Source organism: Eubalaena glacialis, chromosome 11 (assembly GCF_028564815.1).
Source record: "Eubalaena glacialis isolate mEubGla1 chromosome 11, mEubGla1.1.hap2.+ XY, whole genome shotgun sequence".
Taxonomy (NCBI): Eukaryota; Metazoa; Chordata; class Mammalia; order Artiodactyla; family Balaenidae; genus Eubalaena; species Eubalaena glacialis.
Genome location: NC_083726.1, coordinates 115551373 through 115578137, shown reverse-complemented (window position 1 = coordinate 115578137; position 26765 = coordinate 115551373). Strand labels below are relative to the sequence as shown.

Sequence of the window (26765 nt, the reverse complement as noted above, 5' to 3'; positions counted from 1 at the left end):
CACACATATACAGATCTTCGGCAAGAGTGGTAAGACTACACAATGGGGAAAGGATAGTCTCTTCAACAAATGGTGTTGGAAAAACTGGATATCCACATGCAAAAGAATGAAACTGGACCCTTAGCTTACACCATACACAAAAACAAATTCAAAATGACTTAACTAAAAATAAGTTAAATGAGTGAATTCCCCGGCAGTCCAGTGGTTAGGACTCTATGCTTTCACTGCCAAGGGCCCTGGTTTGATCTGGTCGGGGATCTAAGATCCCACAAGCCACGCAGCACAGCCAAAAAATAAAAAGTTAAATGTGAGACCTGAAACTATAAATATCCTAGAAGAAAATGTAGAGGAAAAGCTTCATGACACAGTCAATTTTAAAACATTTTCATCACCCCAAAAGAAACCCCATACCCATTAGCAGTGACTCCCCATTTCCCCATCCCCCCAGCACTTGACAACCACAAATCTACTTTCTGTCTCCATAGATTTGCCTATTCTAGACATTTCAAATAAACAGAATCATTAAATATGTCGTCTTTGAGACTGGCTTCCTTCATTTAGCAGAATATTTTCAAGGTTTATCCGTGTGGTAGTATGTAACAGTATTTCTTTTTTTTTTTTTTTGCCAAAAATATTCCATTTTATGGATATATCTCATTTAATATATCTATTCATCAAGTAAGTGATGGACATTTGAGTTGTTTCTACTTTTTGACTCATAAATAGTGCTGTTAGGCACATACATATAAAGTTTTTGTTTTGATGTATATTTTTATTTCTCTTGGGTACAAACCTAAAAGTGGTATTGCTGGGTTATATGATAACTCTGTTTAACTTTTTGAAGAACTGATGACAGTTTTTCTAGAGCAGCTATACCATTTATATTACCCTCAGCATATATGAGGGTTTGCATCTTCTGAATGCTTGTAATTGTCCCCCTTGCAAAAAAATTTTAACCATTCTTGTGCATGTAAAGTGGTATCACATTGAGGTTTTGACTTGAGTTTCCCTAATGATTAAAGATGTTGACCATTTCCTAAAAAAAAAAGAAAAAAAAAAAAGCTTCGTGACACTGGGCATGAAGAAATATGACACCGATATCACAACAAAAGCAAAATTAGAAAAGTAGGACTATGTCATACCACAAAGCTCCTGCATAGCAAAGAAGACAATTGAGAGTGAAAAGGTAACCTAAGGACAGGAGAAAATATCTGCAAACCATGGATCTGATAAGGGGTTAATATTCAAGATATATAAGGAACTCCTATAACTGAATAGCAAAAAACAAACAAAAACAAAACAAAAACAAACCCAACTTAAAAATGCGCAAAGGACTTGAATAGACATATCTCCAAAAGACATATAAATGGCCAATAGGTATATGAAAAGGATGCTCAACGTCACTAGTCATCAGAGAAACACAAATCAAAACTACAATGAGATACCACAGTCACATCTGTTAGGATAGCCATTATCAAAAAAGAAAATAAAGTGTTGATGAGGATATGGAGAAATTAGAACCCTTGTACACTGCTGATGGGAATGTAAAATGGTTCGGCTACTATGGAAAGCAGTATGGAAGCTCCTAAAAAATTAAAAACAGAACTACCATATGACCCAGTAATCCCACTGCTGGATATTAATCCAAAAGAACTAAAAACAGTACCTTGAAGAGATATTTGCAGCATTACTCACAATAGCCAAGAGGTGGAAACAACCTAAACAACCATCAGCAGATGAATGGATAAAGACAGAGTGATATATACATATCAATAAAATATCACTCAGCCTTAGGAAAAAAAGGCTTGTCTTATGCTACAACATGAACAGACGTTGACGACACTGTGCTCAGTGAAATAAGACAGTCACAAAAGGACAAATACTACATGATTCCGTTTATATGAGGTATCTAAAGCTGTCAAACTCATAGAAGCAGAAAGTAGGATGGTGGTTGCCGAGGGCTGGCGGGGTGGAGAAAATGGGGAGTTGCTATTCAATGGGTAGACGTTTCGCTCACGCAAGATGGAAAAGCTCTAGAGACCTGCGGCACAACAAAGTGCATACGGTTAGCAATAACGTATGTGCAGTGTTTACTACAATAAAAAAGAAAAGATAACCCAGTCCTCATCCCCACCTAGCTACAGTTCTTACTACTTGGATGACTGCTTAGGCCTAAGTAGCAGCGGAGGGAAAGTCAAGTTGCTCAGCCTGACTAGGGAAGTCTTAGCTGCTAGTACATGTTATTGTAAAACATCAACAAGAAAGCAAAGCTGTAAGCAAGGAAGACAGTTCTTACCCCAGATATCTGTCAAACTTCTTTTAAAAGCGTCATGGTAGGGCTTCCCTGGTGGCACAGTGGTCGGGAGTCCACCTGCCAATGCAGGGGCCACAGGTTTGATCCCTGCCTGGTCCAGGAAGATCCCACATGCCACGGAGCAACCAAACCCGTGCGCCACAACTGCTGAGCCTGCGCTCTAGAGCCCACGTGCCACAACTACTGAAGCCCGTGTACCTGGAGCCCGTGCTCTGCGACAAGAGAGGCCACCGTGATGAGAGGCCCGCACACCGCAGCGAGGAGTAGCCCCTGCTCACCGCAACTAGAGAAAGCCCACGCGCAGCAACAAAGATCCAATGCAGCCAAAAATAAACAGATAAAATGAATTAAAAAAAAAAAAAAAGAGTAATGGTAGTTTGAAGGCCAAATTACACTATACTCATAGTAAGCAAATCTTGTTTTTAATCCTGCCCTGTGTATGCAGGGGCACATGCACACACAGGGACACAAATAGTCTTTCAATGTAGCACAACTAGCCAAGAGTATGAAGCTGGCTTACAAAGTATTACCAAGGGTAAAAGAAGAAATAACCTTAAATTTCCTGCCACAGTAGCCTGTATTTCTACAGTGCTCTGGTGAAATTCTTATAAAAGACCTGAAAAGACAAGACAATCCTCTCGAGTTCCAACCAGCACCACTATTACTCACACAATAAGCTTATCTCTTACGATGGTAAAGATGCAGTTCCAAATAGAGGCTTTCAATATGTTTCTAACTACAACCCACAGTAAGAAATGTATATATTATTCATATCTATAAACACATACATATCTAAATAAAGCTAAACAATTTCATCAAATAACACAGTTTAAATGTATATTACTACATACATGCACCTTAATATCTTTATTTGCTGTCTAATTAACACTGCTTGTAGTACCAAAATAAATTTCACAAACTACTAATGGGCATAACCTACAGTCTGAGAAACACTGTACTAGGAGCACAACGCTGAACGTGCTACACAATTGCAAGGCTCCAAAGCACACGGCAAACTGTCTATTAACAATGACACTGGGACCTGCTCACAGATATTTACACCTTTGCGCTCTCGGTATAGCTGCTTGAATCATTTAAAAGCTGCTCTTTTCTCTGCGAGGTAAAAGGAAAAATTAGATTATTTTCCCAGAATTCTACTGGCTCCCAAGGTATGCACTGGAGATAAACTCTATCTGAGAAGTAGTTCCAGCATGCAATTAGGATTTCTCCAAAAATATAAACGATAATGTCATTGCTAAATCATGGCTGAATTATAAAGGATATATGGTAACTACAAAAACCCATTTCCTTTCTTAAATAAGATAGAGCAGCTTAAGTACGGTTTTACGTGTCAACAGAAAGGGCATAACTAATTCCTAGCTACCTTAAGAATAAGAGACTTCAAAATCTTACAAATGTGCTCAGGGTTCCTTTTCAAAACGCCATCTTCTCTCCAGCAGAGTCCCCCTACTCTTTCTTTTTAATATCCTTCCTCCAGCTACATTCCCATAAATTTGTTTTACTTACCATCCTTCCACTTAAACTTACTTTTTTATGATAGGAAGAAAGGACAGATGCCTCTACAAGAGGCTCCAAATCTCCTTGGTGGATGTCATTGTCACCTCTCCTTGTACCATCAAGTTGGTGCCCTTTTCTGAGCCTTATATCTGGCTCTGGAGTCCTGCTGTACTCCAGTCGGTTTTCTGCTGTCTCGTTCATGGGATACCCGCGCCTTTCTTACAAAGAGGTCTTTCTGTTCCTTCTTCTTGGGAGGATGGACTTTTAGGATAGTGAGTTGACCCTAAGGAGAGAAAGTTTTGAATTAACATATTTGAATGAGTGATGGGGGAAGACATATGTCGTATTATTTATTATACACTAAAACTAGAATTTTCTGCAATCATTAAGAATAAAATAATAATGTATTAAAAATACCTACATTTGTTGATAAAGAGGACTGCCAAAATCGACTTTTAAATGAAAAAAGCAGGATACCAAAGACGACATGTATAATGTTCCCACTTATACATTATAAAAGTATAAAATCGTGAATAAGTATACATGTGTACATAGAATACCTACTTATTTGAAATTGTGCTCTTGGTCCAGAGGCACACAGGGAAGAACCTAGGGTCTGGAGTGAGAAGGCTTACTCTTCATTTTGTTCTGCCTGCATTGTTTTTACCACATGCCATCTAATATTTTTTCAATTAAAAACATACCTAACTGTAGAAAGAATATATGTGGATTTTATGTACTACAACTAGGTTTTACATATCCAATCTCATTTAAATCATCACAATGACCCTTCAGGGTATTTTGAGTTCTACTTCACAGGTGAGGAAACCAAAATTCACCATACTTTTATGAAATAAGACAACGTCTCTGACTGACATGGCACATATTATTGGTTATGTTTTGCATTTAAGTTGCTTAATGTCTGAAATTTCAGTATTTTTGAGCTGCTTTGAACTCCAAGTAGATTACTCTGGAAGGCAAGAGCACACTCCTATTATATCCCTGAGTTCCCAGAAAGTGCTACACACATAAATGTTTAATGAACATGACAGATGATATTTAAATGTCCTTAAGTGGTAAAAACACATTCAGAGATCATCAATATTTCTCTAAACTGGATCACATAAGTTTCCTAGGAGTTCAATAATTTCAAGTCCTTGGCCCTCTACCTCATAACTCACAGGACAAAAGCTTATTTTAGAGATTTAAGTTACATATCCAAATAAGGTGATTATCACAGCCAATCCAACTAGAAAGACAAAAACAGGAAGAAGCCAAGGTACATGTTATGCTCATAAATCCTATGGGATTCAAAATTTTTACTGCGGCAGAGGAGGAGTGGGGCAATGTGGGAGGGCCTGGATAGTATGAAGAGAGGGTAAAAGATGCACTTAGTGTTCATATGTGGATACACAAAACTAAGAATTAGCTCAACAGTTTGAATTAGACTAAGAATTAGCCAACTGTTAGTTTCATAAATCATCTGAGTTTGTTGTAGGAGTTCTCTCAAGTTTTTAGAACAAGAACAAACACAGTCTTTAAGGATCACCAAATCTGGGCCTGTGCCTATCACATAAGGGCCTGAGCCAGCATATTCTAATAATGAGATTATATACTATGCTATTAATACCCAATGCTGAAAGAGGAAACAATGCTAGTGATTTATATTTATTTACAAAGCTGTTTCACACCCACCATTTCACTTTGTTTCAGGGAAGAGGGAGCTAACATTTACTGTGGATTGACAAAATTAAATTCTGTACCAGAGAATTTACAGACGGTATCTCACATAATTCTTACATATGGCCCTCTGAGGTATCTTATCCCCATTTTACAGATGTGGAAACTGAGGCTCAGAGATTAGGCAACTTATCCAAGGCCATTAATCTCTAAGAGTAGCTGGAACAATGAACTGTCCAGCTGTACTTGAATAAATTATTTTCTTGCTAAGAAGAATAAAAAACAGGGAAAGTATTCGGAACTAGGCTTTAACTTGCTCTGATTCTTAACAGTAAAAGGAAGTGAGATGGGAGATGGAAATTAAGCCTTCAGAGTACCATTATCTGTTAACCAGAAGAGTTCATCTCTATTCTACTTCCTCAGAAATTTTTCGTTGGTCAGGATTCTAAGAATACTACGCTATATTACATAGAACTAAGATTAAAAAAAAAGAGAAAAGAAAGGAATCCAATACAAACAGCTGGCAGGAAGGAACAAGTAACTGAGAGGTGCTCTGAATTTATCAATAGACATAGAAGTCCAACACAAACCCAACCGGGTGCATTTTCAGCAAGTAGGGCAGATCTAAGGTCTTTTAAAATCTCTGAGTGGCCAGTGGGGATGAGGAAAGAAAGAAAATACTAACGTGAGTTTTTCAATTCCTACACCTCCTCTACAGGTTGCAAAGCCTCTTGCCCCCAATATCTAGATTAAATATACTTTTATTGAATGAATTATTATACCTGCAGGGTCTGTTGGAAAAGAGACTCATTTTTTGTATAAAATTGCTTAACATGCACCCTATTACTTTTTTTAAATGTTTTCACAAACTAATTTAAGTATTGGCATAAATAACTTATTTTTAAATTTGCTAAGGCTTCTTCCCAGTAGACAGAGTCTGTTCTACATATGATCAAATATGAAACTATAAAACAAAAGAAGTAAAATGGAAACTTGACCTCACACGCTCTAGGAGCAGAGACACAGGCGTCACTAACTCTGCCCAAAAGCAATGGGGATTTGCCAAGCAGAGTAGAGGAAAGGTATTCTGTACAGAGAAAACAGCATATGCAAGGCAAGGACTCCAGGGTCTGTTCAGAAATCAGAGAACAGGGATAAGAAAGAACTCAGATGACGCAGGCTTTTTGCTCAAGCAGCCGAGCATATAGAGGATGCCATTCACTGATGATCCAGGGGAGAAGCAAATTCACAGCAGAAGAAGAATGAATTTGTTTTCAGAAATGGTGTCTGAAGTGAAAGAAATGTTCACTTGGCACCAGGAAACATAAATCTGGAATTCAGAGGAGAGAATAAGCTTGAAAACAGAACTAGGGATTACTAGGATTAAAAGTGATAATACTAGGGACTTCCCTGGTGGCGCAGTGGTTAAGAATCTGTCTGCCAATACAGGGGACATAGGTTCAAGCCCTGGTCCGGGAAGATCCCACATGCCGCGGAGCAACTAAGCCCGTGTGCCACAACTACTGAGCCTGCGCTCTAGAGCCCACGAGCCACAACTGCTGAAGCCCACGCACCTAGAGCCTGTGCTTCACAACAAGAGAAGCCATCGCAATGAGAAGCCCGCGCACCACAACAAAGAGTAGCCCCCGCTCGCTGCAACTAGAGAAAGCCCGCGTGCAGCAACAAAGACCCAACGCAGCCAAAAATAAATAAATTTATTTTTAAAAAAGAAAAGTGACACTAGCATAATAATAGTTAACACAGGACAAAATCCTTTAAAAAAAAAAAAGTTATATAAAGAACTGAGGAGGGGTAAGGATCAAAGTAAAAAAAACCCAGGAGAATACCAAATATTAGATGTTAAAGTCAGGACTGGACCCTCATCTGTTGACTCCCAGTCAAATGTACTCACACCAAGTTTCCTTCCCAGTGGGAAAGCAATGGAAAATTTAAAACTCACACTTCTTAGACTTCACTTTCCCTTCAAATAATACTGCATAAGGTAAATTATTATGTTGCTTAAAAGCACCAAGGTTGCTTAAATGGTACCTCAAAAGCAATTTTCTCTACCTGAACAAACTGCTAACTTAATGGTTTGATACTTCTGGTCTAGAAATTTAGCTCTATCCCAGGAAAGGTGTTTTCTAAAAACCAGTACTTGTCTGCATGTTCCATGAGGCAAGGGTTTCTGTTTGCTCACTGCTGAGAACCAAACTGCAACAGATACACAGTAGACATTCAGTAAAGGTTTCTTGTATGAATGAATAAATGTCTTATTCTCCAGGGGAAAAACAGAAGAAAAGGAATTAATATTATTTATGTCATATTTAATCAGTTATATTGGGCTTCCCGCCAAAGGTAGACTATATTATAGTACAATGTATTACTTCACCTATTTCATAATTTTAATTTTTATGTTGCCCCCAATTTTAAAAGAGCAGGCAAGCTGTGGAAAATAGTACGGCAGTTCCTCAAATAAATTAAAAATACGTTTACTATATGACCCAGCCAGTTCCACTTCTGGGTATGTACTCACAAGAACTGAAAGCAGGGGGCTTCCCTGGTGGCGCAGTGGTTGAGAGTCTGCCTGCCAATGCAGGGGACACGGGTTCGAGCCCTGGTCTGGGAGGATCCCACATGCCGCAGAGCAACTAGGCCCGTGAGCCACAACTGCTGAGCCTGTGCGTCTGGAGCCTGTGCTCCACAGCAAGAGAGGCCGTGATAGTGAGAGGCCTGCGCACCGCGATGAAGAGTGGCCCCCACTTGCCACAACTAGAGAAAGCCCTCGCACAGAAATGAAGACCCAACACAGCCAAAAATAAATAAATAATAAATAAAATAAAATAAAAAACAATGAACAGGTTTGAGAAAGCATAATTCTCAATAACCTGATTAAAAAAAAAAAGAATTGAAAGCAGGGTCTTGAAGAGACATTTATACACTCATGTTCATAACAGCGTTATTCACAATAGGTAAAATGTGGAGCAGCCCAAGTGGATAAAGCAGCCCAATGGATAAACAAATAAACAAAATGTGGTCTATACATACAAGAAAATATTCAGCCTCAAAAAAAGAAGAAAATTCTGACACAAGCTACAACCTGAGTGAACCTGAGGACCTTATGATTCCACTCACCATAGGTTATTTAAAGTAGTCAAATTCATAGAAAGTACAATGGTGGTTGCCAGGGGCTGGGGCAAAGAGGGAATGGAGAGTTACCGTTTAACGGGTATAGCTTCTGTTTTGCAAGATGAAAAGAAGAGTTCTGTAGATGAATGGTGGTGATGGCTGCAACAACATGGATATACAACATGACACTTAAAAATGGTGATGATAGTAAATTTTATGTTATGTATATTCTGCACATTTTTTAATGGGGGGGTGGAAATATACTATAGTACTATATGGCCTCTTTGTCTAGTAAACTTTTTACTGATGTAAAAAATACATTCAGAAAAGCACACAAAGGACACAAAGTTGACAAAGTATAAATGCTGTGTAACCAGCAACAAACAACATTCTAGCACCCAGAGGGCCTCTCTCCCTCATCACTGTAAAGCTTTTTAAGGTGTTAATTTTAAGAGGTCCAACCCCTTTCCTTGCCAGTTAATGTGATACAATCTTCCAGCAAGGTTCTCTAAAGACTTGCCAACTGCCATGGACCTTAAGTCTTCAAATTCTAAGGGCCAGTGGTATAATGTCCCTTTGTATTAACTGGGACACAGCAAGTAGGGTGCAGTAAGTAGTCTGAGTCTAGTGGCATCGCTTTCTAGTTCTATAATTAGATTATTCAGTGGTAGAGGACAGGCTGCAAAATATGTCCCATGATTTTGTTGGCTTCCTCTAAGTTGAAAGTAGCCAATTTCAAAGTGACTTGAAAGTTGTATACTGAAATTATTCCAGTGTGGTCTGTCATTCCACACTGAAGTATGTGTTTGAAGTTAGTGCATGGTTAATAAGACTTTTGGTATCAAGTTCATGCTCTTCCTTGATTGGAAACCTGAGTGGCACAGAATGTTCTACGTGGAAGTATCAGTATGTTATGCCCCTCATGACCTCTTCTTTCAGACTTCAATGTGAAGTAAAATATGTGATGCAAATCTGAACTACTAATAATGAAACGAGATTATTTTTTTAGGATGGAATAGTTTATTTCAACAATGGGACCAGCAGGGATATTAAAGGCAGCAGATTTTCTTTTGAATACTAGCCATTTTTTCTCTTTACAAATCATTATTAAAAATAAGTACTAGATGTGTTACCCTGATTGGCTTATAAATCTTTAGAGAACCTTGCTGGCAGATTTCTATCACATTAACTGGCAAGGAAAGGGGCTGGACCTCTTAAACTTAACACTTCAAAAAGCTTTACCTTCTGTTCTGGGTGGGAGGTTGGAATAAAAGTCACCACCTAACTCTTTAAAAAAAAAAAAAAAAAAAGCTTTACCGTGGGAATTCCCTGGCGGTCCAGTGGTTAGGACTCGGTGCTTTCACTGCCAGGACCCAGGTTCAAGCCCTGGTCAGGGAACTAAGATCCCACGAGCCGCTCGGCGCAGCCAAAAACAAAAAAGAACATAAAAAGCTTTACAGTGATGGGGGAAGAGGGGTCCACACCACACAGCCCAAATCTACCTGTTTCCCTCCACTCTTACTTTCTGGTTCAAGCCACCAGCATCTCTCACCTGTCCTAATACAACAGCCAGTAAAGTCTCCTGGGTTCCACTTCTGTTACCCACCCACCCACCCCACCCCTTATCCTCCAAATCCAGTCCTCACACAGCGGTCACAGCAGATCTTTCTCAAAACACACTCCCTTACTTTTTGAGCCCTCCAATGGCTTTCCTTTACATCTAAGGGACCTCTTACCCTGGCTTACAAAACCTTAAATGACTTAGCCCCTAACTCTGGCCTCATTCTGTACCACTCTCCCCCTTGCCCACTACATTCCAGCCACAGTGACTTCCCATCTACTCCCCAAACACTCCAAAGGCTCAAATGGCTCTATGTCACCTGGTTCCCAAGGCCTGGAATGCTCATCGCCCAGATCTTCCCATGGCTGGGCTCCTTCTTCACATGCGGGTCTCAACTTAAGGGTCACTTACTCAAAGAATCCTTCTCTGACCACATAATCTCAGTCACTCCTTATCACATCACCTTTTAATCTCTTCCACAGCACTTGTCTCTGGTATTTTTATTTCTTTGTTTACTTACTACTGGTCTTTTCTCACTAGACTGAAAACTCCTGAAAGAAGAGACACTATATTGGGTTGGCCAAAAAGTGCCTTTGGTTTTTAAGTAAAAATAAAAAACACATTTTTCATTTTCACCAAGCACTTTATTGAACAACATATTCACCCTTTTGTTCCACTACCTTCCGCCATTTTTCAGGCAACTTCATAATTCCATCTTCCCAAAACTTTTTATCTTTTTGAGCAAGGAACTGGTCCAGGTGCCTTTTACAGTCTTCCAGGGAATTGAATTTTTTTCCTTTAAGAGAATTTTGTAAAGACCGAAATAAATGGAAATCTGAAGGTGCAAAGTCTGGTGAATACGGCGGATGAATCAGAACTTCCCAGCCAAGCTGTAACAGTTTTTGTCTGGTCACCAAGAAACAGGCGGTCTTGCGTTATCCTGATGGAAGATTACACGTTTTCTGTTGACTAATTCCAGATGCTTTTCATCAAGTGCTGCTTTCAGTTGGTCTAACTGGGAGCAGTACTTGTTGGAATTAATCGTTTGGTTTTCCGGAAGGAGCTCATGGTAGAGGACTCCTTTCCAATCCCACCATACACAAAACATCACCTTCTCTGGATGAAGACCAGCCTTTGGTGTGGTTGGTGGTGGTTCATTTCGCTTGCCCCACGATCTCTTCTGTTCCACATTATTGGACAGTATCCACTTTGCATCTCCCATCACAATTTGTTTTAAAAATGGAACATTTTCATTACGTTTTAGTAGAGAATCGCATGTGGAAATATGGTCAAGAAGGTTTTTTGCATTTAACTTATGTGGAAACCAAACATCAAAGCAATCAACATAACCAAGCTGGTGCAAATGATTTTCAGCACTTGATTTGGATATTTTGAGTATGTCGGCTATCTCCCGCGTGATATAATGTTGATTGTTCTCAATTAATGTCTCGATATGATCACTTTTAACTTCAACTGGTCTACCCAACAGTGGAGCATCGTCCAGTGAGAAATCTCCAGCACAAAACTTCGCAAACCACTTTGGACACATTCAATCAGTCAGAGCACCCTCTCCATACACTGCAAAAATCTTTTTTTGCGTTTCAGTTGTGTTTTTACCTTTCTTGAAATAATAAAGCATAATATGCCAAAAATGTTGCTTTTTTCTTCCATCTTCAATATTAAAATGGCTACACAAAAATTCACCAATTTGGGTTTTTTTTTTTTTAATGCACACTGATATGTCAGCTGTCACAATACAATCTAACAAAATTGTTTCGAATGAAGTTAAAGACAACTAAGTGCTATTAGAGCCACCGAACGGAAAAAAACGAATGAACCTTTTGGCCAACCCAATATATCTTCTTTACACCTATATCCCCAGTACCTAAAATAGCTTCTGGCACACAGTAGGTGTATTCACTAAATATCTGGTGAATAAATATCTGGTGAATAAATAAATATTCACTTCAAGAATAAGTTCATAGGCAGAAACTAATTTCCCTGACTTCCCCAGGCACCTGACACTAACTCCTTTATTCTTCTCATTTACTAATGTTTCTATTATAGTACTTGTCAGAATTTATTGCACTTCTTTGTTTACGTGCCTGTCTTCCCCTCCTGCAATGCAAAACTTCTCAAGGTCAGGGAGCCTTTTTTGGAACCCATTTTTGTATCCACAACACCAAGCTTGGTCTGGGATGCAAAGGAGCTTAAAAATCTTTGCTGTATGATGAGGAGGAGGAGGGAGAGTGACAGGAACAGCTAACATGCAATGAGTGCTAACTACATGCAAAGAACATTTCCCATGGATTATCTCTTTAAATCCTTGCAACAATCCTGGAGGATAGGTACAATTATTTCCTCCATTTTGGAAATGACAAAACACCCAGAGAAGTTATAAATAACATGCCTGAGATAACTACAGTAATAAGTGGCAATCTAATCTATCTAATCAATCTAACACCCTAGTTAATGCTCTTATCCCCAACCTTCGATGTTAGCATGAACCATAAGCTGTTCTCAAATAAATGCATGATAGCACTTAAGTGACAAAACCAGGAGTTAACACTGACAGTACACTGTACTTTACAGCGATGTTGAAAATATTAAGAAACAATCAAGAAATAGGGAGGAGGGCTTCCCTGGTGGCGCAGTGGTTGAGACTCTGCCTGCCAATGCAGGGGACACAGGTTCGAGCCCTGGTCCGGGAAGATCCCACATGCTGCGGAGCAACTAAGCCTGTGCGCCACAACTACTGAGCCTGTGCTCTAGAGCCCACAAGCCACAACTACTGAGCCCGCGTGCCACAACTACTGAAGCCCGCGCGCCTAGAGCCCATGCTCTGCAACAACAGAAGCCACCGCAATGAGAAGCCTGTGCACCTCAACAAAGAGTAGCCCCCACTCGCCGCAGCTAGAGAAAGCCCGTGCGCAGCAACGAAGACCCAACGCAGCCAAAAATAAATTAATTAAATAAATAAATTTATTAAAAAAAAAAAAAGAAATGGGGAGGATCATGGAGCCTTGCCACATACCAGAAGCAATAAAATGATTGGTTAAAATTGGAATTCTTCCCAAACACTCAAAACATTTCTGAGTAGAAAAATGTCAATAAAAAAACCTGATAACTGGGAAAAGAATAACTGATAAAATGGGAAAAGTTCCCAACATATGTTACTAACTGATACAGCTCTTCCAAAAATGATACACTTGATAACTGAGAAGGAGCAACACCTACGTTTCTAAGACAGGCAGTACCACGCGTTCATGTTCATAAAGTCTTAACTGATGTAAGTGCAGAGAAACATTTCAAATCAAATGCAGTTTATTTTGAAGCTATAAAGACAGGCAACACTCTGTATCATTTACACTACTTTCTTTCCTAGCATGAAGTAGGGCAACTTTTAAGTACAATCACCAGGAACTTCTTCTAACTTACTGCCCAACCCCACTGACCAACTTTCCTGAGAAGAAATCAGGCAAACCTTATGCTGTGAAGTAGAGTTGGGGGAAAAGCCAGTGAAAGCCTACCTCTCTCAGTCTTGAGACCTGCTTCAGAAGCACAGTATTACTGCCTATCACTATAAAAGTTTAGAGGCTAATTTAGAGGTTACCAAGTGCCAGATAAAGTGAGCTTTTATACATACTCACCAAGTGCCAGATAAAATGAGCTTTTATACATACTCTCATTTAACTTTAAAACCCTGCCTGTTACAGATAGTATGATCTCTGTTTACAAACGAGAGGACTGAGGGTAAGACTATTCAAGGTTATACAAGTTACAAAATAGAGAAGCAAGAAGTACCCAGATTAGGCCCTCTCCATTATACAACACTGCCTCCCACAAAGGTAAGTGGTTCCATTTTTCCTGGTCATGGTCATGATGTTATCTCTTTGAAGGGAGGTGAATTGCTGCTTAACACTTACCGGAGCCAACTTTGAACCAGGCTAAGTAGCTGGACTTTCACCCATCATCTCATTTAATCCTCCAGCTATCCTTATGAAACGGGGTCCCATTTTACAGATGAAAAAACTGACACTAAAGGAGATCAAATAAGTCATCAATGACACAAACTTAAGTGGAGACTATGAATTCAAATCTGTATCTAACTCCAAAGACCATACCTTACCACCATGTTACAGGGCTTCATTAAAGGCACAAATAGTCCATTAAAGCCCCTGGTCATGGTCACGGATAAAAAACACCCTTATAAAAAGGATTTGAGGACCTGGTGGCACAGTGGTTAAGAATCCACCTGCCAATACAGGGGACACGGGTTCAAGCCTTGGTCCGGGAAGATCCCACATGCCGTGGAGCAACTAAGCCCGTGTGCCACAACTACTGAGCCTGTGCTCTAGAGCCCGCGAGCCACAACTACTGAGCCCTCGCGCCACAACTACTGAAGCCCGCGGCCTAGAGCCTGTGCTCCACAACAACAGAAGCCACCTCAATGAGAAGCCCGCACACCGCAACGAAGAGTAGCCCCCACTCGCCACAACTAGAGAAAGCCCGCGCGCAACGAAGACCCAATGTAGCCAAAAATAAATTAATTAATTAAAGAAAAAAAGGATTTGATACAACTCTTATAGCCATGTTACAATGGTTTCCATTTCCCAAGATCTATAAGTAACCCTGAGTTTCTAAAACAAAGAACAGTACACAAAAATGCAAACGTACATGATAGGAACAACAGTCCTGAATGTTATAGTCAGAGAAATCCTGACAAGCCCATGATATATAAATTGTCATATCTACACTAAACCAAAATATGTAAATTATGCAAAGGCTTCCTTTCATAAATCATCTGCACTATAATACCATATAACCACACTCTTGCTCCAACTATTTCAGAAATAAAATCTGTCCAGGTAAAATATCTGATCTGTACAGTCAATGTTTCAGGCAAAATCAAAAACCCTACTTTGGCAAAGACCTGTCTCCATAAGTAAATAACAGTCATTCAGGGCCCTATCTCATCCTGCATAATACCCTCCACAACATAAGTTTCTTTTTTGTTTTTTGTTTCTACAATGCTGCAGATGGAGAAACCAAGAAGTGATTAGTTACCTTTCTCAATAGCACAATCAGAAATCTACAAATAAAACTGGTGTCTACAACCTTTCCCAATATCACTAAATTCCACTAAACCACAAGGTCTTCTTTCAACCACAAGTGTAAAAGAAAAGGAATGGGAAAAAAAAAAAACAAACCTAGAATATATAACTATCTGCAGACCTCACAGCAACTCTTCTCAGACTAAAAACCCTTTTCAAGCGGAAACAAAAATAGTTTTCATTCTTAAATTAAGAGATTTGTAGCGATTTCTATCAGACATTTCAGAAAGATCCAAATTTACATGTATAATTCTAAAATCAAAACTGAAAGTCTCGGACTTCCCTGGTGGCACAGTGGTTAAGAATCTGCCTGCCGATGCAGGGGACACGAGTTCGAGCCCTGGTCCGGGACGACCCCACACGCCATGGAGCAACTAAGCCTGTGCACCACAACTACTGAAGCCCATGCACCTAGAGCCTGTGCTCCGCAACAAGAGAAACCACTGCAATGAGAAGCCCACGCGCAGCAACAAAGACCCAATGCAGCCAAAAATAAATAGATAAATAAATAAAATTTAAAAACAATTTTTTTTAAAAAGACCCAACGCAGCCAAATAAACAAATTTATTTAAAAAAAAAGTTTATCCTCAAACCGTCTGAAACCTAGCTTCTATTTAAAAAGTGGTTGAGAGCTTCCCTGGTGGCGCAGTGGTTAAGAATCCACCTGCCAAAGCAGGGGACACGGGTCCGAGCCCTGGTCCGGGAAGATCCCACATGCCACAGAACAACTAAGCACGTGAGTCACAACTACTGAGCCTGCACTCTAGAGCCTGCGAGCCACAACTACTGAAGCCCGTGCGCCTAGAGCCCGTGCTCTGCAATAAGAGAAGCCACCGCAATGAGAAGCCTGCGCACCGCAAGGAAGAACAGCCCCCGCTCGCCGCAACTAGAGAAAGCCATGCACAGCAACAGAGAACCAAAGCAGCCAAAAATAAATAAACAGAATAAATTTATTTTATAAATAAATAAATAAATAAATAAAAAGTGGTTGAGAGAAATGACATTTGGATGAGATCTACAAAATGTGCTATATTTATCTACTCCTCTAGGTTCTGTTTCTGGATCAAGTAATCCACCAATCAATTACTCTGGCCCAGAAGTCACAAACTTGAACATTTGAAGCAACCTGATGAACGGCAAAAAGGCTGTTATTGTGTTGAACCAGAAACTGCTCAAAAGATTTACAATTCAAATTTAAAAACACAGTGTTAAACAGTGCTGTGGTAACTGGCTATGCATATAAAAAATTAGATCCCTGACTCACATCATATACAAAAAAAATTTTTTCAGGCAAAAATCAAGATCTAAATATAAAATACCAAATTTCTAAAAAAAAAAAAAAAAACCAAATTTCTAAAACGTTTAGAAAGAAATGCAGAGACCTAAATGACACTGGAGTATGGAATAGATTTCTTAAATAAGGCACCAAGGACACAAACCAATAGGAAAAATGATGATAGATTTGACAATCCTTTCTATTCAACAAACCATATAAACAGTTAACAGATAAGCCACACAGACTAGAAAATACCTACAATTCATTTCACAGACATAACCAGGATATGCAATAAACTCCTAAAAGCAATTTTAAAAGGACAACCCAATTGCGGGGGGAGAGACAGAGGGACAGACAGCTAAGAAACAGAAATCTGAATATTCACTCAACATTTCAACATGCTCAATCTCATAATTAATCAAGAAAAATTTTAAGATAATATCATTTCACACTCATCTGACTTGTAAACATGTAATAAATCTGACAATGCCATGGATCTATAAGGATTTAGATACAGCAAGTCTCATATTCTCATGCTAAAAAAACACAAAGTGACTCAATTCTGAAAAGCAATTTGGCAATATCTGATAGAACTTTAAATTCCCATAATCTCCATAACCTCAAACCCAGTAATTCCACTTCTGGGTAATTTACACCAGAGAATTCATTTCAAACTTAGTAACCACACACACACACACAAATTTCACAAAACATTTAATCCTTACTGCAAAACAACCTGATATTTCTCTAAACTATTTTAATTCCTAAAGTGGTTTCATAACCGATTAATGGTTCCCAACATGCAGTTTGAAAAACTTGCCAAAGATCTTAAGTATGTGCACAAGGATTTCTAACCAGGAATGTTTAATGTAGCATTGTTTTTAAAACAGGAAAAATGGAAACAACCTAAATACCTATCAACACGAAAATAAATTTAAACTGGCTGTATTCGCATAATAATACAACTATACAGCAGATAAAAGTGATGACTATAGGATGAACCATATGAAACTACCATTTTTGTAGGTCAAAAATGGTAAAAATATCAGCAATTTCATGAGCCTAAAAAAACTTGTTTCATGAAAAACAAGTTACAGAGTAGATAAAATATTGCTTATATAAAGTTTGAAAATACCCAAAACATAATACTGATTTGTTTCTGAATATACTCCTATGTAGTAATTATATAAAAACAGGTATTAGAAACATCAAATTCAAGATATCATTACTTCTGGGAAGAAAGTGAAACGTAACCCAAGAAGGTGCTTCAACTGTACGTGAAAGGTTTTTCTTTAAAAAAAAAAAAAAAAAAACAGGGAAGTGTGGGAAAACGTTGAGATCTGATATAACTGTATGATGGATGTGTGAAGATTAATTATATTGGTCTCTGTATTCTCCCGTATGTTTGAAATACGTTAAGAAAAAATAAAAAAATCTGTATTAGCCAACTAAAACACACATCTGCAGCCTAAATTCAAACCAACTGCTCCATATAAAATTTCTTTCATTGGCTTGAAACGTTAATGCATCATCCTCACCTTTTTTTTAACAAGGGCCTCTAGCCAAGAAAATAATAAATAAATAAAATAAAGCTTTATGTAACACCCAATTTAAATAGTTCCTTAAAATCCATCAAGGGAAGATTTATCCCTGGAAAATTGGTCTTGTTCCTCCTTCCAGTTCAGTGCTATATATTTTACCATATTTCCATTTTTATCTCAGCTGCCAAGAAAATTCAAATCCAAATTTTATTCTTAGTCATTGAATTATGCTGCCACTTGGAAAAAGAATATATGCCTTCTCCTTTTCCTCATTTTTCTTTAATATATATATATAATTATTATATTTTTGGCTCTTTTAAGTTACAGAAATTCTGCAATGAAATAAAATGTAAATAAATTCCAAGAAAATAAAAATAAACTTTCTGTTCCACCATGCTAAGGAGTTTTCACCACCATTGCTTCTTCCTGGACCAGAGGAATGGGTATGCAAATACAACTACGCATACATGTTCACGACACTAAAATTTCAGGACATACAGGATTAAAGTCAATATGCTACCAGTGAAAAATAATTAGCTAATATACTAACAAAAAAATGTATACAAAAGAAAACGTGAAGTTGGTCAAAATTTAATAAGCTAATTATTTCTTTCTCTTCAAGATCATTTTGCTTTGTATGCTTTGTTTTCCTGTGCATGGATATTGTGGAAAATTCATAAATCCAATAAGAATATGTAACATTACAAGTCATATATAAAGAAAGTTCTGTGTTTTTTGTGTGTGTATGCGGTCTTCTATTTAAAAACTTGAAGTGTCCTTTCCCACAGGTACTTTCCCCATGCCTAAAGATATTCTGGCAGTTTCCTGAATTTGGCTTCCCTTCTCCTTCTGTCTGGAGCCTCACAATGTCTACTGAAGCCAAGCATACCATTTAGGCAGCACACATCCTCTCTAACACATGGTATACCCCAATACAGCAAATTCAAAACCATGGGTTACATGAAACAAATCCCCTAATTAATCCATTCCTTAACTTCCACAACTGAATACCAAATGTTCTTATTAAATAGGTTTAGTTAATTATTTCCTTACAAACAGGGCCTAGGATGTCAATCGCTCTTATTTATCTCATTTTAGAAATAAAGGATAATACAGAGGGACTTCTCTGGCAGTCCAGTGGTTAACACTTTGCCTTCCAATGCAGGGGATGCGGGTTCGATCCCTGGTCAGCAAGCTAAGATTCCCACATGCCTCGCAGCCAAAAAAACCAAAACATAAAACAGAAGCAATATTGTAACAAATTCAATAAGGACTTTAAAAATGGTCCACATCAAAAAAATCTTTTTAAAAAAAAGGGATAACATAGAGAATATACACCAAGATGACAATTCTGTGCTGCAATTTTTCAAGTTTACATTTCACAAAGACTTTGAAAAGGTTATTTTTAACAAAGTTAAAGCACTTTACTCAGCAGTAAGCCCAAAACAACATAATCCAATTTAGGTTTTGAAAAGAATATAACATTTACTCACCACCAGGATTACAACAGATATGAATAAAGTTATATGCTCCTCATCTTCAAGAAATATATAGTCTACTGGGCAGTCGCCCAGATTCTTTTAACAGGGATGGCAAAATCACGCTGCTTTCCAGGACTAGATAGGGAATCTAAACAGGTGAGCAGCTCTGTCTAAGGGGTAAGTACTAGAAAGAACAACTACAGAATGTAGATTTTGCCTACAGTAATTCTAAATCAACTTCAAAAGAATGCTATCAAAACAAAACACATCTCCCAGTGAGACAGAACACATCATTTCAAGATATGTTTAACTGGGGCTTCCCTAGGGGCACAGTGGTTAAGAATCCGCCTGCCAATGCAGGGGACACGCGTTCGAGCCCTGGTCCGGGAAGATCCCACATGCCACGGAGCAACGAAGCCCGTGCGCCACAACTACTGAGCCTGTGCTCTAGAGCCCGGGCTCCGCAACAAGAGGAGCCACTGCAGTGAGAAGCCCGTGCACCGCAAAGAAGAGTAGCCCCTGCTCGCTGCAACTAGAGAAAGCCCGTGTGCAGCAACGAAGACCCAACACAGCCATAAATAAATAAATAAATAAATTTATAACATAAAAATAAAATAAAATACAGACTGTTTTAAAAAAAAAAGATATGTTTAACTGCCAATCAGATACAGACTGAAAAAAAAGTTGGAAATGGCATGGAGAAGCTAGACCTCGGCCACATTTCTGGTTAAGAGTTTACATTGCTGTGGCTTTTCTGGATGGCAGTCTGGCAATATACATCAAAAAGAAAAACATGCATTTCCTTCAACCCAGTAACTAGACTCTTAGAGAGCTACTCTAAAGAGCCATCAGCCTGCAACAATTGTACATACAATGCATATGCATAATATACAATAAATTTAAACAATCTAAACATCCAGCAATAGGAACACTATTAAATTATGGTGCACACATTCAATAAAATACTAACAAACGATTTAAAGAACAGAGTAGACACAAATGTATTGACCTGGAAAGCCATCATGAGTGTTGGTTTTTAAAGCACACTACTATGAGCCAAGATGGCGCCACGTGCCAAGCTCCCTAGTGCTACTTCCGGTCACACCTGGAAGCAAGATTCCAAGCCACAGCCTGAGAAGGGTTGGCTGGTGTCAGTGGTGTAGCTCTTCTGAGAACTGCTCAAGGAGAGCCAGTCTGCAGCCAACTTGTCCAGCAGAAATAAACACTAGCTGCCCAGCAACCTGCAAGCAGTTACAGAATTAATAAAGTAGACCCTCTGGCCTACACTGAGGAGTTTCCACAGCAGAATATTCACTACAAACCCAACGTGGGAGATTTTCAAGTTGCAACCAAATAAACCCAGCAAAGAACTGGCAAAGCTGGTGATGTTTATGGCACAGATTGGTCACTGCCACCCAGAACATCTAGATAACTTTCCTCAAGAACGGAAAGATCTGCCCTCCTACAGCTACACTGTTTTGAATGTAGGTCTTCCAATAACATTTTGCAATACTCTGATCTTGCTGAGAACCTCATCTATCCATCAAGGTTGCCAGAGATCTTCTTTGAACCTCGACGCTGCCATGTAAGTTTCTACGACTCTGTACACTCATTTTGTGACCGATGAGAATAAAAGTGCAAAAACAAGAATAAGGTGAATATAGTATTGCAGAATTACACATGCACATGTTAAGGGACAGCAATGCAACTGCACCCAAGATATCTTTGGAAGTGATGACTAAACTACAGAAGAAGCATCTGAAATGACGCCAAGACCGTCAATGTTATCACAACCGTATGCTTCTGTCTCTTTTTTCTGTAATCTTTTGGCTGTGCCATGCAGCACGTGGGATCTTATTCCCCAACCAGGGATCGAACCCTCTCACTCTGCATTGGAACCGCGAAGTCTTAACCACTGGGCCGCCAGGGAAGTCCCACAACTGTGTGGTTCTCTAAGGTCACCAAGGTATTAGTCGCTGCCTTGACCTTCTTACAAGGGCAAGATGAACAAGAGGAAGAGGACAACGACTCAGAATGCTAATGCAGCGTGCCCTGGGGGAGAGGCCCTAAACACAAGAAAAGATGCTTACCAAAGTACTTCAGAAACAAAAGAAGAAAAAAGTTACAAGTGTTTAACTTTTCAGCTATCCATTTGATTCATGAGCCCCAAGAATTTGCACAAAAACTACTAAAGCAGCTGAAGAGTTATAAGGAGACATCTGAAGTGAAGTTAGTGCTTCTGAACCTTATCTCCAGATTGGCAGGAATTCACATGCTTTTTCTATCCCCTTGTGCAAAGGTTTCTGCAGCAGCACCAAAGAGAAGTAACAAGATCCTTCGGTCTGCTGTATACGCTTCTCAGCACCTGGGAGTCCCAGAGCGCATGCCGGTGTTGCTCATGACCATGCCACCCATTCTGTTATGACAAGAACTCTGGGGAAGTCATGACAGTAGGAAACAAAGCTCTGAAAGAGATAACAGCTCAATGACTAAAAAAATTCCTCAAAACCTGGCCCAGTATAAAACACAAAGAAAGAATGTGATGATGTCTCCTAGGACTCTGATTCAGTTCTTCCAAAAACTGAATCCTCAGATACTGCAGAAGGAATTCCAGGGTAAGACTACAGAGGCCTCAATAAAATCAAAGGTACAAGAATATGGAGAATTAGATGCTAACGATTACATTCCGGGAACAGATGTTCTGGAAGTTGAGGAAGAGAATGCTGAGAACGAGCAAGATGGGTGGGGAAATACCAGTCTCAGTGAGGAGGAAGCTGATGCTAAGTGGGGTGATGGGCACCACTCTTCCGATGAAAAACAGCAAGAAATCTCCGAGAAGCTGAACCGCTTCACAGAGGAGCCAGAATGTCCCATCAAAAAATAAGATTTTCTTCAGAGAAAAGCAGCTGGTGCTACAAGATAAACTTTTGAAAAAGAGAAAACGAAGTAACTTCCAGGCAAGTTTTCCACTCCAAGGAAAAGGCTAAATTTGTGTCATTAATCTGAATGTTAGTGAATAAAGACTGTTTATTTCCATTAAAAAGTCCAGAAGCACTATATTTTGAAAATCACCCAAAAAAAGCACACTGCTGAACAATGGTTGGTTTGATCCCATTTTAGAAACTCTGCAACAGGAAAAATGAGCCCTAATATGTAGATTTTAATTAACAATGTAGCAATATTGGTTTATCAATTGTAACAAATACAGCATGTTAATGCAAGGTGTTATCAACAAGGGAAAATGGAGGGTGGGTTATATGAGAACTTTCTTTACTATCCACACAAACTTCTGTAAATCTAAAACTGCTCTAATGAAGTCTATTAATTTTTTAAAAACCTACATGTGTACACAGATTTGCAAATAAACATTTGCATATACAGACAAAGAGAGCGGGAAAGCTCTGTATCAAACTTATTAACAGTGGTTTTCTACAGAGAGTGAAGAGCTCAAGGAAGACTTTTCACATTATATATCTCTGGACTGTCTAAAAACTTGCTACACTGAGCAATACTCTAAGAGGCTCTGCAGCACATGGAGAGCCTGGGTCCTGAAACCAGACTGCATGGATTCAAATCCCAGCTCCACCATTAACTAGCTGACAAACTCGGGCAGTTAATCTCTCTGTGCCTCAGTTTCCTCATCTGGAACTAGGGATAATAGTTTGCGTACCCACACAAAACTGCTGCAGGTATTAAGTTACTTACTACATGGTAAGTATTGGAAAACTACCTAGTCCATAGTAAGTGCTCAATAAATAGTGTCCTCCACTGCCACCAAGCATCCACTGTGCCTCAGTTTTTTTTTAAATCTTGACTGGTAAGACAAATCAGGAAAACTTGGCTCATCAAGCCCTTTCTAGTGAGATCACAATCCAGAGAATACAATGTATTCAACAGCCAAATAAAAATAATCTGAGTTTTTAACATTACAAGTCAACACTAAGCAATATAAGCCCATTTATATGAAAACAATCACTAATAGATTCTATAAGGATAATCACAAAAACAAACCCCTCTAAGTGCTGTGATTCTGGATATTTACTTTCTCCTTTATACTTTACTGAGTCATTTTAATTTTCCACATTGAATATGCATCATTTTTAATGAAATAAAGTAGGAGTCGGCAAACTTTTTCTATTGAAGCCCACAGAGTAAATATTTTACCCTTTACAGGCCATAAGAGTCTCTGTCCGAACTATTCAACTCTACTGTTGCACCACAAAAGCAACCAGACAATACCTAAATGAACGCATACGGCTATGTCCCATTGAAAATTTAATTTACAAAAACAGGAAGCTGGCAGGACACTGCCCACACTTGCCCACGGCAAGCTGTCAAGTTTGCCGACCCTGAAATAAAGAAGGAAACAAAATTGTTTTCATTTTGGAAAACAAAATATAATTTACAACAAAGAAAGTGCATGAGCTAAATTGACACTATTGATGGGGAAAAAAAACCCTATTCACTTATTAATATATGTGAATGTACGGACAGAAAAACACAAACTCTTTCATTTAGGCTCTGGAAATCCTCCTCTCATCCTTAGTGCCCCAGTAAGAGAAAACTTCCTGAGGAGCCTAAAGTCTAGATAGGAACATACACTAGTGGGTAGGCAATCACAAACAGAAACTAAAAGAAGTATGTCTTTCATATTTAAATCAACTTGAAATTTCTTCAAATTTCATAATAATTCACCAAGCAGCAGCCACCACAGGCGTGGAAGTCCCAACTACTGATGAAAGGATTTTAGTCGTGGATAATCACAATCAACACCGACAAATTTGTAAAAGGAGATGAAAACATCTATGGACATCTAACAGCATTAGAAGTGAAATTTCTATGAAATAAACATTAGAAATGAAAAAGTCAGGAATGAAAAATCTATGAAATTCTAACGGAATTAGAGTCAGAGGGTGGTTAAGATGAGACATGCAAGTGGCCTTTGATAGGACACTTCAAACTTCAAAACTGACAAAGTTTCTGATCTCTGCCCCAAAAATAAAGCTTTGGGTTGAAGGAAACTATTCTTAACATTTCACTTGGAACATGGTTTGAAATATTATGACATTTCTTGGAGTTTTCAATGGTTTCTTTGGAGGAAGGAAGAAGGACTGTTTGGGGAAGAGCTACGAAGGCTGCGAAGTCGAGTCTAAACCTAAAGACGTTAGAGGACCACTCTGCTAAAAAGACGCCAACACCCTGCAACGCAGCCAGCGTGCCCGGTACAACCGCAGCGGGACCTCTCAAGCTTTCTGCTGGGCGACCTCGCCAAGTTGTCAAACCCCAGAGGAGACGGTAAACAAGACCCGGAGCCAGCGGTGCCCAATGCGAGCTCTCGCACAGACGCCCAGACCCACCGAAGCCGGCGAGCAGCAGCCTCAAGGGGCGACACCGACACACGGCAGCCCGACGCCCGGGACACCAGGCCCAGAACGCGGTCCAGCCGGCCGCCTGCGCGCGGGCAAGCACCGGTGAGGGGTCTCCCCGCCGCAGGAGCCGGACGGGGGCCCAAGCGGAGCCCACCCAGGAGTGCGGCCAGCGGAGACGCGGAGGGGCGCTAGGGCCTGGGGGACTCGGGGTGGGGGGGTGGGCCCGGGCCGAAGAAAGCCGGGGCCGAGGGACCCGGGGCTGGGGGGACCGGTACCAAAGGGAGCTGGGGCCGAAAGGAGCCGGGGCTGAGAGGACCCGGGATGGAAGGAAGCCGGGGACCCGGAGCTGAAGGGACTCGGGACTGAGGGGACCCAGGGCTGGGGGGGCCGGAAGGGAGCCGGGGCTGAGAGGCCCGGGGCGGAGGAAACCCGGCCCTGAGGGGCGCCGGCCCGGGGGTCGGGCGGACCGAGCAGGGGATGGAGGAGCGCGCTCCCCGCCCGCCGCGCTGCCGGGACACCCGCCCTCAACCCTCGCCCCCGCCGGCCTGGCCCGTGCTCCCACTCGAGAAACTCACCAGAGTTCGCCGCCGCCTCGCCACGCTTCTCGGGCTCCTCGGAACCGCAGCCGCCGGGACCCCAAACCAGCGGAGGGGCCGCCCGCTGCCGCCGCCGCGACCCAGCGTCCGGGAGGGTCCTCACACCGCCGCCGCCGTGACGCGAATCGCAAGAGGCGGCTCTGGCCAATGAGAGCGCTCCTCGTGCGCAGCCGCACTGGCCCAAGCCGGAAGCGCCCCGCCAGGCCGCTCCCGGGCCTGGAGCGGCTTGGTAGCCGCCGGGGGGTCCGCAACACGAGCCGGCGGCGCCGAGCGCCCCGGGACACGGAAGTCCTTTCGCTTCCCTGCCGCCGGAGGCGGGAGCGTGTGCAGCGGAAGAGGCGGGGCCGCCCGGCTCGGGAAGCTTCCCGGTCACTATGGATACAGCTCACACGCCTTGGGCGGAACCGAAACTGAGGGATGGCTAGGCGTAGTCTGTGGAGGCTTCGGACCTAAATCCGAAACATCTTGCCCAAAACAACAGCGTTTGCCTTTTATTACCTCCCGAAGACGCTACCATTTGTGCCCCACGACTTTCAGAAAACGAATGTGAGCCCGCTCCTCTTAAAATATATGTAATTCAGAGCGATTTTTAAAATGTTTTAGCGTAATAGCAGGTCGGAAACTAATTCAGCAATAAATACCGTGTCGTTTTCTACTTGTGAGTTTCAATTGAGCTCTAACTTCTTAGACCCCAAGATCGGGTTTCGCTACATATTCTACAAGAAAAGGAAGTGTAGGAGTTGGCCGGTGTAGAAAATGTTTTCTTCACATTCAGTTCTAAGAGGGATTTATCACGCTCCAAAGAGGTTATATTGCCTTAACTGTCAAAAATCTTGTTACACTGATTAAAGGAAACCCATAAGCTTTCAAGGCCATCCATGCCCCAGGCCTGTCCCTCCCTGGAACCACACCAACCGAAAACGAAGGAGGCTGGAAAAAGTGTCACAGATCTATCAAAAGACCGAAGATCCGATACACAATATAAGGAAAAATGTTTAAAATAGAGAACTCTCCAGTCTGGAAATGTAAAATCTAAGAAGTGATTAAAGTTACTAAAATCAGAAAGAGCATGAATAAGATGGTCTTAATACTAGTATTTTAGAACTAAGTCCACCCAGTTAAGCTTGAAAGATAAATCAAAGCAGACAAACTTACACTTCCACAGCACCTCAGAAACAACACCAGT

The 26765-nt window shown here is 40.5% G+C and overlaps 1 protein-coding gene and 1 pseudogene across 1 annotated transcript in view; one reads left to right on the top strand and one right to left on the bottom strand.

The window, feature by feature from the left end:
- The window catches only part of ADIPOR2 (adiponectin receptor 2), a 51807-nt gene extending 26058 nt beyond the window's left edge, over nt 1-25749 (bottom strand). The window contains exons 1-2 of the mRNA XM_061206064.1: nt 25559-25749; nt 3863-4115 (exon numbers count right to left, since the gene is read on the bottom strand). Of these exons, the coding sequence (XP_061062047.1) occupies nt 3863-4033 (171 nt within the window). The 5' untranslated portion in view covers nt 4034-4115; nt 25559-25749. The remainder of the gene's footprint in view (nt 1-3862; nt 4116-25558) is intronic.
- LOC133101776 (protein SDA1 homolog) lies at nt 20826-22498 on the top strand (annotated as a pseudogene).
- Nucleotides 25750-26765: the final 1016 nt, after the last annotated feature.